Source organism: Calliphora vicina, chromosome 2 (genome assembly GCF_958450345.1).
Source record: "Calliphora vicina chromosome 2, idCalVici1.1, whole genome shotgun sequence".
NCBI classification, from domain to species: Eukaryota; Metazoa; Arthropoda; class Insecta; order Diptera; family Calliphoridae; genus Calliphora; species Calliphora vicina.
The window spans coordinates 65,720,399-65,735,957 of NC_088781.1; the positions used below are offsets into that span (position 1 = coordinate 65,720,399).

The 15,559-nt window shown below is 29.6% G+C and overlaps 1 protein-coding gene across 1 annotated transcript; it reads left to right on the forward strand.

Annotated features, from left to right (window-relative positions):
* The first annotated feature begins 2,715 nt into the window (after positions 1-2,715).
* Positions 2,716-14,325, forward strand: krimp (krimper). The gene is made up of 2 exons (XM_065501449.1): positions 2,716-4,361; positions 13,711-14,325. Exons 1-2 carry the CDS (start codon positions 2,826-2,828, stop codon positions 14,050-14,052), a joined length of 1,878 nt encoding a protein of 625 aa, XP_065357521.1. The 5' UTR covers positions 2,716-2,825; the 3' UTR covers positions 14,053-14,325.
* Positions 14,326-15,559: the final 1,234 nt, after the last annotated feature.

Here is a 15,559-nt window from a genome sequence, read left to right on the forward strand (position 1 = left end):
GCTGTTGTTTGTAACGTCCAAAAATATTAGTTTAATTGGCCAAGCCAAATTTTACTTTACACGTTTTTGCATTAATTTCTCTTTCCGAATCATATAAAAATTGTATGCACTCGCGATAATGTGAACTAATTAAAACCAGGCCAGTTCACTTTTGCAAGATTGTTCATATTTGCGAATGGCATCTAATTCCCATCTACATACATGTTTCCCATAAAAATAAAAGTTTATGTTAAATTTTTTATTTATTGTTCGTTGGATTTATAAAAACAATTTATTTTGAAAAAAGGAAAAAAACTAAAGTTATTATGCGAAAAAATCAGTATGAAGGTCTTTGGCCTTTTCTATTAACATAAGTCCGCTAACAGGGATATTTTTGTCTCTCATATTCAAAAACCATCGGTATAATGCATTTTCCAATTTTGGGTACTCGGAAGGCCGCACAGATTTTTTTCCAGTTCCAATGTAATAATAGAATTTTTATTTTTTTTATTCCACATATTGCAGATATTTTCACCCCAGAAAAAACAAGTAAGAGCTATATTCGGCTATGCCGAATCTTAATCTTATATTTAAAAAAAAAATATTTTTTTTAAATATTTTTATTTAAACAAAATCAAATTTGTTTTTAATGTTTTAAATTTTTTTTTCCAAATTGTTTTTTAAAAAAGTTTTTTCTAAATTTTTTTTTTTAAATTTCTTTAATTAATTTTTTTGGAAAAAGAATTTAAGACAAAAAAAAATTTTTGATGAAAAAAAAAATTCGGGTTAAAAAATATTTTTTTCCGATTTTGACCCATTGTATGTCCAACTTACTTTGGTCTTATATACGTCGTTGAAATATCTATCATTAGATATCCATATTGTCTATATTAATGACTTAGTAATCCAGATATAGGTCAAATATAGGTCAAAAATCGAGGTTGTCCTAGTTTTTTCCTTATATGTCAGACATTTGTGGACCGATTTTCTCGATTTTAAATAGCGACCGAGCCGGAAGAATTTCGGAGATATTGATGTATGGGGGCTTTGGAAAGTTGATTTCAACACACAGACGGCCATGGCTATATCGATTCCGCTATCTATAACGATCCAGAATATATATACTTTATGGGGTCGCAAATGAAAAATGTGGAAATTACAAACGGAATGACAAACTTATATATACCCTTGCCACTCATGGTGATGGGTATAATAAATCAATAAACCTAAATATCTCTTTAACTAATAGATATAACCTACACATGTAAACGTTTTTTTTGTAGATCTTCTCAAGGACTATTTGGGATTTTTGTCAATTTTTTTATAATTTAAGACCCAGTTGACCAAATTTTAGGGGCTACTCACTGGCCCCCATTAACGCTAGGAAGCTGAACAAATTTAAATGAACTAGACAACACCTCAGCTTCAAACATGTGATATTTTGTAACAATATCTCCAATAATTCCCGAAGGACCAATTTATTAATTTATTAACCGATCATACTTTCTTACTTGTTTTTATTGAATGAGTAAATCATAGACTAAGGTGGCATTTACACTTTGATTTAAAGCAGTGATGTTCAAAAATAAAAATGAAGATATTTGGTGAGAGAGCTACCCAGCAAACATAATGTCAAACACTTAAAATAACAACAAAATGAAGAAAGTTTAAATTTAGAATTTTTGTCAAATAAAACCAATTTATTAAATGAATATAATTTAAATTTTAAGGAAATGAATGAATATACATTATACGGGCGAAATACTCTCAAATTTTTTATTTATTTTTAACTTTGTTTTTTTGTGTTCAATTGTAATTGAAACGCGTGTGTTTGCTATGCTTCATCCAAAAACCGACCAACAACAATGCTTATTGAATTTCTGAAAAAATGAGACATTTATTACGCTCTTTAAAAGAGCGTAACAAATGTGTTTAAATTTTTTAAACAATTGTTGTATGGGATGAACATCACTGATTTAAAGTCATGTCTTTTTTTTTGTTTCTCTTTTAAAACCCCACAGAATACTTGCCTTTTGGTTAGACGTCACAATTTGTTAGTACAAAAAAATACGCATGATTTTTAGTCATGACTTAAAGTCATAATGTAAATGCCCCCTAACAGAGTAAATAAAAAAAATGAATTACATACATATATGTATTTCGATTTTTTTTTAAAGTTTTGTTAAGTTTGATGCATTTAATTTTAATACCTGTATGAATACCGATATATGTATTAGTTTTATACTGGTATAATTTAAATACCGTTACAGATACCGAAATAGTAATAAAATTAATACCGAAACAGTTATTCGTTTCGGTTGCCAATCTTGCTTTTTTTAAATTTTTATTACAATTTCGGCATTGGCCTCAAATTTTGCATCAGTTTTATGGACAAAGTAAGACCCATATGAAGCAAATCTACATTTTAAGGGTAGGTGTAATGTAAATAAAGCTATATTTTTTCCAAGTTAACAGAATATTTTTTGATGGGGTAGCTTTTAACATTATTTCCCGCCTAGCATAGTTCAATATCAATAGATGCTATTAAAATTGTCAACAATCTTAAATAATTTAGCGATTTTTGAAAAAAATTAAATATAAATTGGCAACTCTGATATTAGAATGCAAAATAATGTTGCCAACAGAAAAGAACAAAAGGAGAGATAAAAATTAACGGAACTTTGTCACAGATAAATTGAACAGTTTTTGAAATATTTGACTAGAGAGGGTTTTGTATAAATTTTACATTACAATTCGTTTCACTAAACTAAAAGTAAACATTATAAACTGATATAAATTTTACGTAGCTAACTCATTTCTTTTAGAACAAAAAAGTTTGCAAAAAAATGGAATCCACTAAAGAACAAATGCTTATGATGCACACCATTTGTCGGGATGAATTGTGTGCGTTAAAAATGAATATGGAAAAATTCATCCAAGAAAGTGAACGTTGTCAAAAACTTCTCAATGACCTAAATGCCACAGGAGGAGTTACTAATATCTTTGGCCTTATCGTTTTCGATCGGTACATGACACAGGTGGTGAATGTCTTAAATATGGCGCGTAAATTTAACATACATCTTGAAATTAATAATTTGGATCAGACCGTGATAAATGCATCGTCCAATGGTTGTTTAGAGGATGCCAATTTTACCCAAACACGTCTATTAAAAGATTTTATTGAATGGAGAAGTACTCATTTGGAAAATGGAGAGGGAGAAAAAAGCCCATGTGCTGGTAGAATTAAAATGGCAGAAAATGTATTTTCTAGCTATGAAAAAGCCAAACAAATAGAATATTTGGAGTTAAATGAAAACAATAGTTTGGTTAAATGTCAAATTGAATCGAGGGATGAATGTGAAATAAATAAATCGAAGAAATTAAACAACTTATTAGAAGTTTTATTGCCATCAAAAATGCTTGATCCCTTCAAAAGCGGCTATGAGTTTAATGCCTATATTGTTTATGTGCGCGACTATAAAAAGCTAGAATTTTTTATTTGCCAAATGGATGATTACAAAACCTTGTATGATTTAAGCAGCAATATAAATTTCAAGCCAATTTCACGAGAGTTATTGCAGCCGGACGATGTGTTTTGTGTTTTAGAAAAAAAGGACACCACCATGAGAGAATGTCTATGGAGAGCTGTCATTGTTCCAGACGAGAAATCTGGAGAATCTCAAAAGTTTGTGTATTTACTCGATTTTGGAGAAATTATACCATTAACAGAACATTGCACTACCTTTGAAGCTCCGCAACGCTACCGAAAAATACCTCCCCTTGCCATAAAGTGTACATTGGAAGGCGTGGAGGACTCCTTTACAAAGTGCATCATTAAAGATCATGAAAAATGTGAGCGGGCCTTACATAGAAATGAATTTGAGAAAGCATCTTTTCGTATGTTATATAAAGACGGCAGGGTGCTTCATGTAGTAATGTTAGAAAATCCCAAAAACGACGACAATGCTTCAAGATTTGTAAACAATATGACATCAAATCCATTTTTAGTCTCTGAAGATTTGGAAAATGATGACACAAACTCAAGTGTAATCTCGGCTGCATTACAATTACCCCGGTCATTGATGTACCATGCCTCTCCGACAAAACAACCTGTTTTAAATATTTCCGCTGATATTGGCGATAAAATACAAATTATTGTAACACATGTTGTTAGTCCAATATCATTTTATGGCATCATCCAGAATGATTACTGTAGCGATTACAAAACATTCTCTTGGCATGATCATCAAGTATTCCCGTTACAAAAACATATGTCTTCACCCCCTCAATTGAATGACATTATATTGTCACAATATGTTAAAGATGATTATTGGTATCGTGCAAGAATTATGGAAATTGACTCGGAAAAGAATCTATATAAGGTAAGAACATAAAAACAGGGACCATGACGATTACAAGTTTTATTTAAAAATTACTTAATATTTTGTGTGCGATACTATTATTCTATTTGCAAATATTTAAATGAGGGTACAGTTAGTGTATTAGTCTCTGTTGACCTTTATAGGGCGTTCGATCTGGTTGATCATTCGTGTTTGGTTAAAAAACTAAATAACTTGTTTGGTTTCTCTACACCTGCTTGTCGTTTAATTTGGTCTTATTTGAGATTCCGAGAGCAATTTGTATCTTTAAACGGTCTGAATTCAGATGTGTTACATGTCTAGGCCCCGTGATTGGTCCTATTTTATTCACTTTGTTTCTTAATCATTTATTCTATGAACTAAATTTTTGTAAGCCGGCATAAAGTTATTGTGGTCTATCGCGAATAAATATTTCACATGAAATATGTTCCCTTTTCCCATTTTTCGTTGACGTGAACAAATTCGCCATGTTGTGAACTGAAAAGTTCATGGGATTATCACGATAGAAATTTTCCCTTCGAGGGAAATGGATATTTCATGGGAACAAAATTTCACATGTTATTGCCGATAGGGGTAACTATAAATCATGACTTATCTACCTTAAATTATTTGATGCAAGTGAATAAACTTATGGTCGATCCTGATAAAACTAAAGCCATTATTTTTAGAACAAGATTTGAGAATAAATTGCACATTTATTGAATTTACAAACAACATACCTACGATGTCTTGGTGTAATTATTGATGACAAATTATCTTTTCAACCCCATATTAATAAAATTTGCTCACGTATTTGTCAAACCTTACGTAGATTGTATCATATAAACCTGTTTCTGCATTTGCATGTTAAAAAATCTTTGGCCCATGCGTTGCTAATGTCACAATTTAACTATTGTGTTGAGTTTTATTCAGGTTGTAACTCGCGAAACAGGAAAAAAAGTTTATTTTTCATAAAATTGTGCGATTTGTTTATGGACTTAGGCTAAGGGCCCACGTTTCTAATCACTTGAAAGATTTTTTGAACCTTACATTTGAGGATTTTTTAAAGTTTCCATTATTAATTTAATATTATTAAATATCAAAGGCCTCTTCATTTTATGCAAATAATATCCTTTTTTGTTTTTGAAATAAATAAAAGAATTCAAATGTATTTTATTTACGTCGTTTTCGTCAAATATTTGTCATGTGTGACCCTACCTTAAGTAATTGGTAAAGTTTTAGACGCAACAGTTCTCAATAATTTTTTTTTTAAATATGAGTAACTTACGTTTTTTGTTGAAAATGCATGATTTGTGCCAGAAGTCGGCACAAGTTATCCTAAATGTGGATGCCTTAGAAGCTAATATCAAAAATAGAGTGGTCCGTTTTTTGCAATGGTCTTTTTCGTATTTTTTGTTTGTTAATTTCTCTAAGACCAGATCAATTCTTTTTGGGAATTCTGGACCTGATTTGAACATTTCTGTTGACGGGGAAAGGATTACCCTAGTTGACACCTTTAAATGTTTACTTTTGATAAAGTATTGGGAATATTGCGACGTATTTACTCTAATCGATTACATATCGCACTCGTTCAACAATACTGTATTAACTCAAAATTTTTAAAAATTCACTTTTTGAAAGAAATAAACTAACAACATCAATATCTATCTACTGTAAAAATTTCAACATATTCCAATTACTCTTTCTTTAAATAGAAATACATCGTATATTTTCATAAAAAAATGTATTATTTTAAATTGAGCCTTTATTCAAGTTAAAAATAATCAAATTGTTTTATTTAAATTTGGTTGTGTTTTGAGTTGATACTGTTTTGTTGATAAAATAATATCGAGAAGTTTCAAAAAAATGGTATTAACTCAAAAAATAGATTTATTTTGGAATAATTGCAAAAATTTTAAAGAAAAACAATGTAAATATATTTTCAAATGGAATTTGCTTAATATGATGTATTCGGATTTTCAAATTCTCTTAAAATGTAATCACAAACAGTTTTTGCACTCTACTGAACATTTTAAAATTTTGAGTTAATACAGTATTGTTGAACGAGTGCGATATATCTGAATATGTGAGAACTTTTTTGGGATGTAATGTTATGCAATTCAAAAAATACCATTATTGGGTTTTTTTAAACGTTTTTTATTGGGAATTATAATAATTTTTACGTTTGCATTTGCCGACTACTGCATTACCAAACATCGGATAACACTACAAGATGAAACTAATTACTGCGTTTTCTGTATTTTAAAACCGTGGAAATTATATATTAACGTATAGAAAATTGTGTCTTCTTTTCAAAATTTTATAAAAGGTGTAAAAATTAAAAAATGACTGAAGACTTTTTGCAAAAATATGGGAATAAAAAAATTAAAAAATCCTATCCTATTTTTAAATATGTTGACGGTATCGAGGTGCGGGCTATAAATTCCTTTTGCAAAATATGTTTTAATTTTTTAAAAGCAGCTATGCGATTAGAGAAAATTTGGCATACATTTGAAATTTACATACAAAATAGGTCTACTTCGGAACGTTCTTGACCACGCAGTTACACAAATTTGGAAATTATTTTTCTTCTATAGTACTTCTACTACGAAAATATTACCTTTAAGAAAAATATAATATTAATGTAAGTACAGTAAGAAAAACTAAATATTAATGTAAGTACTTTTTTCGAAAAAAATCGCGTAAAAACTACTTTTTAAAATGATTTTAATTTAAATGCACATAACTTTTGACTTATTATCGATTTTGAAATAATTCTTTCCTCAGAATACTAATAAATTTGTTGTTAATTAAAAAATATATATTTGAAAAAATCCGCTATTTGCAAAAATCCAGGCCAAGGTAAGTAAAAAACTTAAAATTTTAATTTTCAAATGTGAATATCTCTTAAATTATAAAAGATAAAATATAGTTATAGCAAAGTTTTTTGTAGCTCTCTTCTTGTAGATTCTACATATCGTCACATGCAAAATAATGTAACATCGCTTTTCATAACTTTATAGGAGAAGCAAAAAAACGGTATAAAATGAAAACTACTTGAGATATTGAAACAAAATTTTCCAATCTGAATTACATTGAAACTAGAATTATAATTTATACAAAAAACTAGTTTTTTCAAAGTACACTTTATGCTATGTGGCTTACATTTTTTTGAATTGTTGTTTACTGAAACAAAAAAACGTATCATCAATATAAATTTGTATGAAAAAATAAAAACTTAAATAAAAATATTTTTTTATTTTAAATAAAACTGCTATGTAAGTAATTATTTTGTGTTTTTTATTTGAATTATGTACTAACAACTACTTTTTTAAACTAAGAAAGGTACTTAAATAAATTTTCATAAACAAATTTATAAAAAAATTAGGATACGACCTAAAATAAGGTTAAAACTATTTATTAATTAATAACTCAAAGCATATACGTTATTTTGTTTAAGAAAATGATGTACTTGATGATACCTTAGTTTCAATTTTGATTATAACTTGGTTATTTTTGATAGTAAAAGTTTAAAATTTTGTACTCATATGTAATATGATGTAGTGAATCATTACACTATGCGACAAATAGTAGGGTCAGTGATCGGCGGAGGTTCTGCTCACCGGTAAAAAAAAGTTACACATGTCCCGGCGTTTCACTAGATCAGGTCTAGGAATCGAGATATGTCGATTTGAAATTAGTATGTATCGTATAGGAAAAATTTTATTTTTTTTTGCTTTTTTCATGCATTTTGACCATCTAAATGTCCGAATTAGAGTATCCAAAACCGAAACAGGTCAACCGGTTTTTTCATTTTTGTAAACTCCACCGGTTTCGGTTTTTTGACAAACCGGTTTTTATAAGACGGTTAATCGGTTAACAATTTTTAAAAATATAGATTTATTTTATAGAAAATTATAGCATTTGACAATATTTCGTAAAAGATATAAAATAACTGCATAAAGATAGAGCTTTCAAAATTGAAAAATGCAAAATTTCCGAAGATTTTGTACATAATTCTTAACACATTTCCTATTAGCGTCCACAAATAAAAATAAATTTAAGGATACCTTTTTCATATTAAATAACCGGTAAACGGGAAGACAAAAACCGAAACCGTTTAACCGGTTTTTTTAAAAGACAATAATCAAAACTGTTTTTTTCAAAAACACTCTTTTTCGGTTAAACCGGTTTTTTGGACCCTCTAGTCCGAATATCACAATGTTATGTTCAGTAAAGTTGTTAAGCTCAACGCCGATTACAAAATAGTCAATAAAGAAAATTGGTATTTTTGGTTTTCATTGAGTGGGACCCTGGAAAATCAGTTTTTCATAATTTTTTTCGTTAGTTATCTTACAAAACTCAATTAAAGTCCAGGGGTCCACTCAATGAAAACCAAAAATACCACTTTTCTTTATTGACTATGTTGTAGACAGCGTTGAGCTTAACAAATTTACTGAACATAACTTTGCGATATTCGGACATTTAGATGGTCAAAATGCACTACTATTTGTCGCATAGTGTTATCAATAATAAAATCAATTTCGAATTTTTTTATTTATAATTCACAATAGTAAAGAAATTGCGCTTATTTGCAAAAACATGTAAAAAAATAGTTCTTCCCTAAATCTGCAAAACTTAAATCGTATGGGAGATATAGACATATTTTTTTGTTTGATATTTTAATTTCCTTATATAGCCTCAACAAATCCTAAAGAGAAAATTTGTTTAACAAAATCTACTTTTTATGGCCATACTAGACAATGGTAATATCACTATTAAGTTGAAATTCGCCATAAATAGTCCCCATATATACCAAAATCGCTGTACCTAATTCTATGAAGATCGCCCATAATTGGTTATAGCTCCCATATAAGGACCACTTCCAAAAAACACATTAACCTACATAAATATCTAAAAATTTCAATATCAAAACAAAATTTTACATAGATACATAATTTATACTTAGAAATCATACTACAGGATTTTGTGAATATCGGTTCATATTTGACCATAACTCCCATATAAGGTCCACTTCCGAAAATCAGTTAAGTACTCATAAATTTCTTATAAATATCTTTATCATGCTAAAATTCGACAAAAATAATACTCATATACATATATAGAAATCACTGTACTAAATTGTATGCAGATTTCCCGATAATTGGTCAAGCTCCCCTATAAGGCCCATTTCCGAAAAAGATATTAACCTTAAAAATATTTATAACATATCGATATCAAAATAATAACGCACACATCAGTAATTTGTATCCAATAATCATACTTCTGAATTTTTTGAATATCGGTCCATATTTAACCATAGCTCCCATATAAGGTCCACTTCCGAAAATCACTAAAATCCTCATAAATTTGTTACAAATATAGTTATCAGGTTGAAATTCGAAACCAATTTATTCAATATATACAAAAATCGATGTACCAAATTTTATGATGGTAGGCCCATTATTGGTCATAGCCTCCATATAAGAACCACTTCAGGAAAACACATTAACCTGCACAAATATCCAAAAAAATCTGTACTGAACCAAAATTTTACACCAGTATCCAAGAATCTTGCTACAAGATTTTTTAAATATTGGTCCATAATTCGGAAGAGCTCCCATATATGGTCCACTTTTGTTAATAGCGTTGTTTATATGAAATTCTATAAAAATAGCCCTCAAATACTTAGGACCATAATAGGTCATAGCTTTCATATATTGAACCAAAATAGTACACAGATCAGTAATTTGTATTCAAAAATCATAATATTGAATTTTGTGAATATCGGTACATAATTGGCCACAGCACCCATATCTAATATATAAAAATCTCGTGTCACAATGTTAGTGTTTGAACTCCTCCGAAACGGCTTAACCGATTTTTATGAAATGTTGTATATATGTTTGGTAGGTATGAGAATAGGTCGTAAAGTATATTTCATACCACTAGGTCATTAGGGTGACCCTATCCAGAATATATTTTTACCATTTTTTGTCCAAAAGCTTTTTTTCGCATTTTATTTATTTGGCATTAAAAAATACTTATAACCCCAAATTTTCATCAACCGACCCTCACCCACCCGTTTTTTAGCCGAGATTTTAGTATTTTGTATGAGCAATATCCAAATATCCAAATATCAATATTTAACTATTTTTATGAAATTTTGTATATATTTTTGGTAGGTACGAGAATATTATATATCATACCGCTAGGACATTAGGATGTCCCTATCCACCCATTTTTTAAAATATATTTCGCCAAAAAATTTTGTTTTTATTTCTCTTCATTTGGCATCAAAAATACCTATAATGCCAACTTAGAATACATTCGCTATTTTTTATTTAACAACCAAAATATTCACTAGAAATAATTTGTATGGCAGAACAATGTTTGCCGGATCAGCTAGTAAGTCCATAAAAATCACGTTAGAATATTTTATGACAATCAAATCATAGCTCCCATATAAGTCCCACAACCAAATATTTTGAAATTTCACCAAATATATTTGTATACCCTTTTTTATACTCTGTTTATTCACTTGAGGTTATCAGGGAAAAATGTTGATCCAAACGTATTAACTAATTATTATGTATATAAATTGTTAAATTTCATACGTTCTAATAGAAATTTAAATTATAAATTGCTGTATTAGATACAATTTTTTGTACATTTGAAATAAAATATCTTCTGCGTAAACTAGTCTTTCTAGCAATTGTTATATTATTTCAGTTGTTATACCATCATATTTAGGTGGAGTGTATTTAAGATTCGGCGCGGCCGAATATAGTACTCTTACTTGTTTTATTCTAATGTTATCTTGAATTAGTATTAATTGACAAAGGAAGACTTAGTAGTACCATTTCTTTCTTCTAATTGGGGTACTTTAGTTACAAAAATGTTGCATTCTTTTTATTTAATTAAATAAACAGTAATTTGAAGTTTAATTGTCAGGAAATACTCGCATGATCAATATTTTTAAATGAGTTTGTGTCATTCTTTATTAACAGGTTTCATTGCCTAGCCTGCAATAGGTAGCCTGCTACTTCATCTAAATCAATTGTTGTAATATAATTAAAAAATTTAAAGAAATCTTAAGATATTTTTACATTGATTTGTTTTTAGAGAAATTGGACGAATCGTTGGATGAAAAAGTTTGTTTTTCATTACTAAATTTTGAATTTTTTTACTGAAAATAGATTAAAAGTAAAAACCGAAGAATAATTATCGGTTTCGGTTTTAGGCCTTGAAAATCCGCGGTTTCGGTTTCTGTTAAAACCGAACAGGAATCACTAGTGTAACTCACAACATTTTTTTGGTTGCAGTTCTGGTGTTACATACAGTCCTTATATTTGCAATATCAATACAAAAGTGGGGTAAGCTACGTTTTATCAGTTTCGGTTCTTTCCCTTGTAAGCGTTTTTGTCTAATTTCGTACCAAGAGCCATGTTTTTAAATAATAAAATGTGATATTTTACAAAGTCGAAAAATTATATGTTCCCAAATCAACGATTTGTGATTAAAAAAAAACAAAAATAAGGAGAAGATCAAACAATTTATTTCGAATACCTATAATAATATAAACCATATTCATAATATAAAACTTTCTTTTAGGAAATAGAAAAGCAGAAAATGATGAATTAGAGGAAGCGCTGTACACGCGGTTTTTGAAACAAAGAAACTATCATATCCCGATTTCATTAAAAAATTTTAAAAGCAAGTAATGTTGAGGGGGAAGTTAGATTTTTCTGCTTTATTTTATTTAAATATGACTTCTTTATCTGCAACAAAGGAGTAAATTCATGTTTTAATTCACTTAGATTATTTCAAGAATTTTAACTACTATAGTCCGGACAACTCGATAATTCGACAGAGCCTAAAACTATATGTGTCCGAATTGTCGAAGTTGCACTGTACCTCTAAATAGTTTTGGGTTATTTGCACTTGTAGCCTCATATATAATGTAAAAAAGCTTTTATTTGAATACATACAGTGGCTCAAAGCCAAACTCGTACATTAGGAAATTTTGTATATATCTCTTAATTTCAGCTTACCTCTTAAAGTTAGATAAAAATTGTGTTGGGGAGGGTTGTAGCTTATGTAATTCTTTATTCAATTCATATGTAAAATAAAAGTAAAACCATTTAAGTAACACTGTAAGTAAGAATTAACAAAAAATCCGCTAAAAGCCAAACTCGTACATTTAACATGGTATGCTAAAAATGTAGCAATACCATAAAAATCATTACTTTGTATGGTATTCTTTTGCTTGAATAAGCATTTATGGTCTCTTAGGCATACTTTCCACTAGTTTGCGGCAAACGGTGGGATCAATATTTTCCCATTCCTCACTAAGAACTCTTCTCAACTCCTATTTAGTGTTGTGTTGGAAATTTCATTCCATTCAAATTCGCTCTATGGAGTATATTCCGGATGGTTTGGACGCAAGCTTGCTTTCCCGCAATAGACGTAAGTTTGGAAGAGCATGTAAAGAGATCCTTTTTACACGCTCTGACAATATTTCGTTCTTCAGCTTCACTGAATATTTTATTGTGTGCAATTTTGTTTTTATTTTTTATTTGTTTTGAAGTCCTGTATCGTTTTAGAATGTATTGGATAGTAGAATCACTCCTGCCCAGAATTTTGGGAATTTCAATTCCACTTTGAAAACTGAAAGTGGTTTCATTTCGAAAGAAATATTCGTTTTATTTTTTCTGAAGTGAAGCAAAATACTGAATTAATTCGACTTTCTATCGGAATGGAATTCTGTGACATGCCTGTATGTATATCTCATTAGAAAGATAATTACATACACATTTCGATTATTTACAGTAAAATTAAAAAAAAAAAAATTCCGCCTTGTAAATGCATCATCAAACCTCAGAGCTGTTGCTCCACCAGTTAACGTTATCATATCATCCTATTATTTAGCAGAACGTGTTTCTACAATTCATAGAACCATTCTAGAGGGGGTGGTATGTAGGTACGGCCTATACATTGACTTTTTTTTGCCATCTGTGTCTTGAAATCAACTTTCCAAAGGACCAAAATAACTCACGAACATAATATATCGGATAGTGTTATTGAACATCTGGATCATCGGGTTATGCATAATTGATGGAGGTAGGATAAAAAAATATAAAATTCTGGAGGAACATATCCTTCCAAAATAAATTAAAAATCCGAAAAAGCGGGTTAAAAAAACCCGGATTTTCATAGCATTTAAACTTGTTTTAACAATGTATTTTAACAATGCCATCAATATTGTTGGATCATGATTCAACTTTATAGACATTTGCTATAAATATATTATTGCTAATTAATCAAACTAAACTTTTGCCAGAACTTTACATATTTCATTGTCTAATTGCAGGTTTTTTATGTTGATTTTGGAAATACCGAAGTTGTGCCTTTAAGTAGTTTGGCTAAATGTTCTAAAGAACAGCTGAAAGATCCTTTACGTGCTGTCCGCTTTCATTTGTCCAACCTTTCCATTGTTACGATATCGGATGAACAAAATGTATCAGATACGTATTGTATGAAAACCCGTTTAAAAAGTGCAATTGAAAACATCGTGGTTATGATTCTGGATCAAATTCTTAATGTTGATGTTGTTGAGCGAACTAACAATGACTTGGTTGTACGTTTAATGGATACCCAGTATGCCGATATACCAAAGATGCTTGTTGATATGGGCGTTGTTAAGGAAATATAAATGTATTCTTATTATTAAAATTGGTTTACTTTTGTTTTATTATACTTACACCCTAAAGTATTACATTTTTTTATACTAGTTTTAAATATAATATTTTAATATTACCAGTAGTCATAGACAAACAGCATCAGACATACGGGTTTTGCAATAACAAAATAAGTATATGCTTTCTTACAGTCACATTCATAGAGTTTTCCAAATAATTTGGTGGTATATTAAACAAATTTAGGTTATTCTCATTCATTGCTTCCCGTCAAGTTGTTTGTAATGTTGTTTGCCCGTAATTAAAAGTAACAATTATTTTTAAACCTTACCTAACTATTTGTTAATAGATACAGTGATAGAAGTTCAATTAATTTCACATAATTTTTCAATATAATTATTTAATATTTTGAGTGAAATCACGAAAATGTAATGGAATTAATTGAATATCGCTCACTGTTTTTTTATTTAATTACGGGTATATGTCCTTGGTTTAGTAAATTATGAATTATTTTATAATTTTTTTCTCCATTTTATAGGTTTTAATATTTTGATTTAGTTATTTTTACCTTTAATAAATTGTTATTAATTAAAAATTCAACTGTTTTAATTTTCTTATTGAGGGCGATTGTGAGAGCAACAGTATGTGGGTGGTAGAATCATCAGAAATAAAATGTAATGTTATAACAGCAAAAGCTCTCAAACCATGCAACGACAGAATAGTTCCTTCCGAACTCCTGGCAGTATTAGAGTGTGTGAAGCATTACCACAGATATGGTCAAAACTTCCCACTAAGAACCGATCATTCCGCCCTAAGGTGGTTGCTGAAATTTAAGAAACCTGAAGAGCAACTGGCTCGTTGGATTGAGCGGCTTCACAGCTATGACTTTAGCATCGAGCACGCGCTTTCAAGACGTTTGAGCCTGTAAGCTTTTTTACAGGCTATTATTTGAAATAAAACAAAAATATTTCTTTTCAAACTTATTTATTACACTGATGATATGCAACTAAAATATATGAAAACCAAAAATTCTTGTTTAAAGTAGAAACCAAAAGCGACAAAACGACTTCATAATCCGTTACAATTATGAATATTAATAATTTGTTCAATGTTTTTTTGTAAAATATTAATAAGCAATTAGCTTCAAAAGTGCGTGAATATACAGTCGAAAACGAAAGTGCGTAGAAGAATGCACATATCAATATACATACCTACAAACATATAAAACGCAGTCGAAAACAAGATTTGTTCTGCTGCTTCTGTTGCTGCATTTGGCACAGTGGTTACAACGAACATCCTCCTCCCCCCGTTGAAAGGTTATGACTTTCAACCGAATTATCTTCAATAGGCAGTATTGTTTTGACTAGAACCACTCGTACTACACCATCCTTCCCTGGGACCATATCCCCTATACGACCTAATTGCCATTTTAAGGGTGGATTATTTTCGTCTTTGACGTGAACCATAGTTCCATTAGTGAGGTTGGCATTTGCAGAACTCCATTTTGACCGCTCTTGCAATATT

Excerpts from the sequence above, each read along its gene's own strand:
- krimp (XM_065501449.1), top strand. The coding sequence starts at position 2,826 with ATGGAATCCACTAAAGAACAAATGCTTATGATGCACACCATTTGTCGG. Across the intron at positions 4,362-13,710 it reads CGGAAAAGAATCTATATAAG|GTTTTTTATGTTGATTTTGG; the intron begins GTAAGAACATAA and ends GTCTAATTGCAG.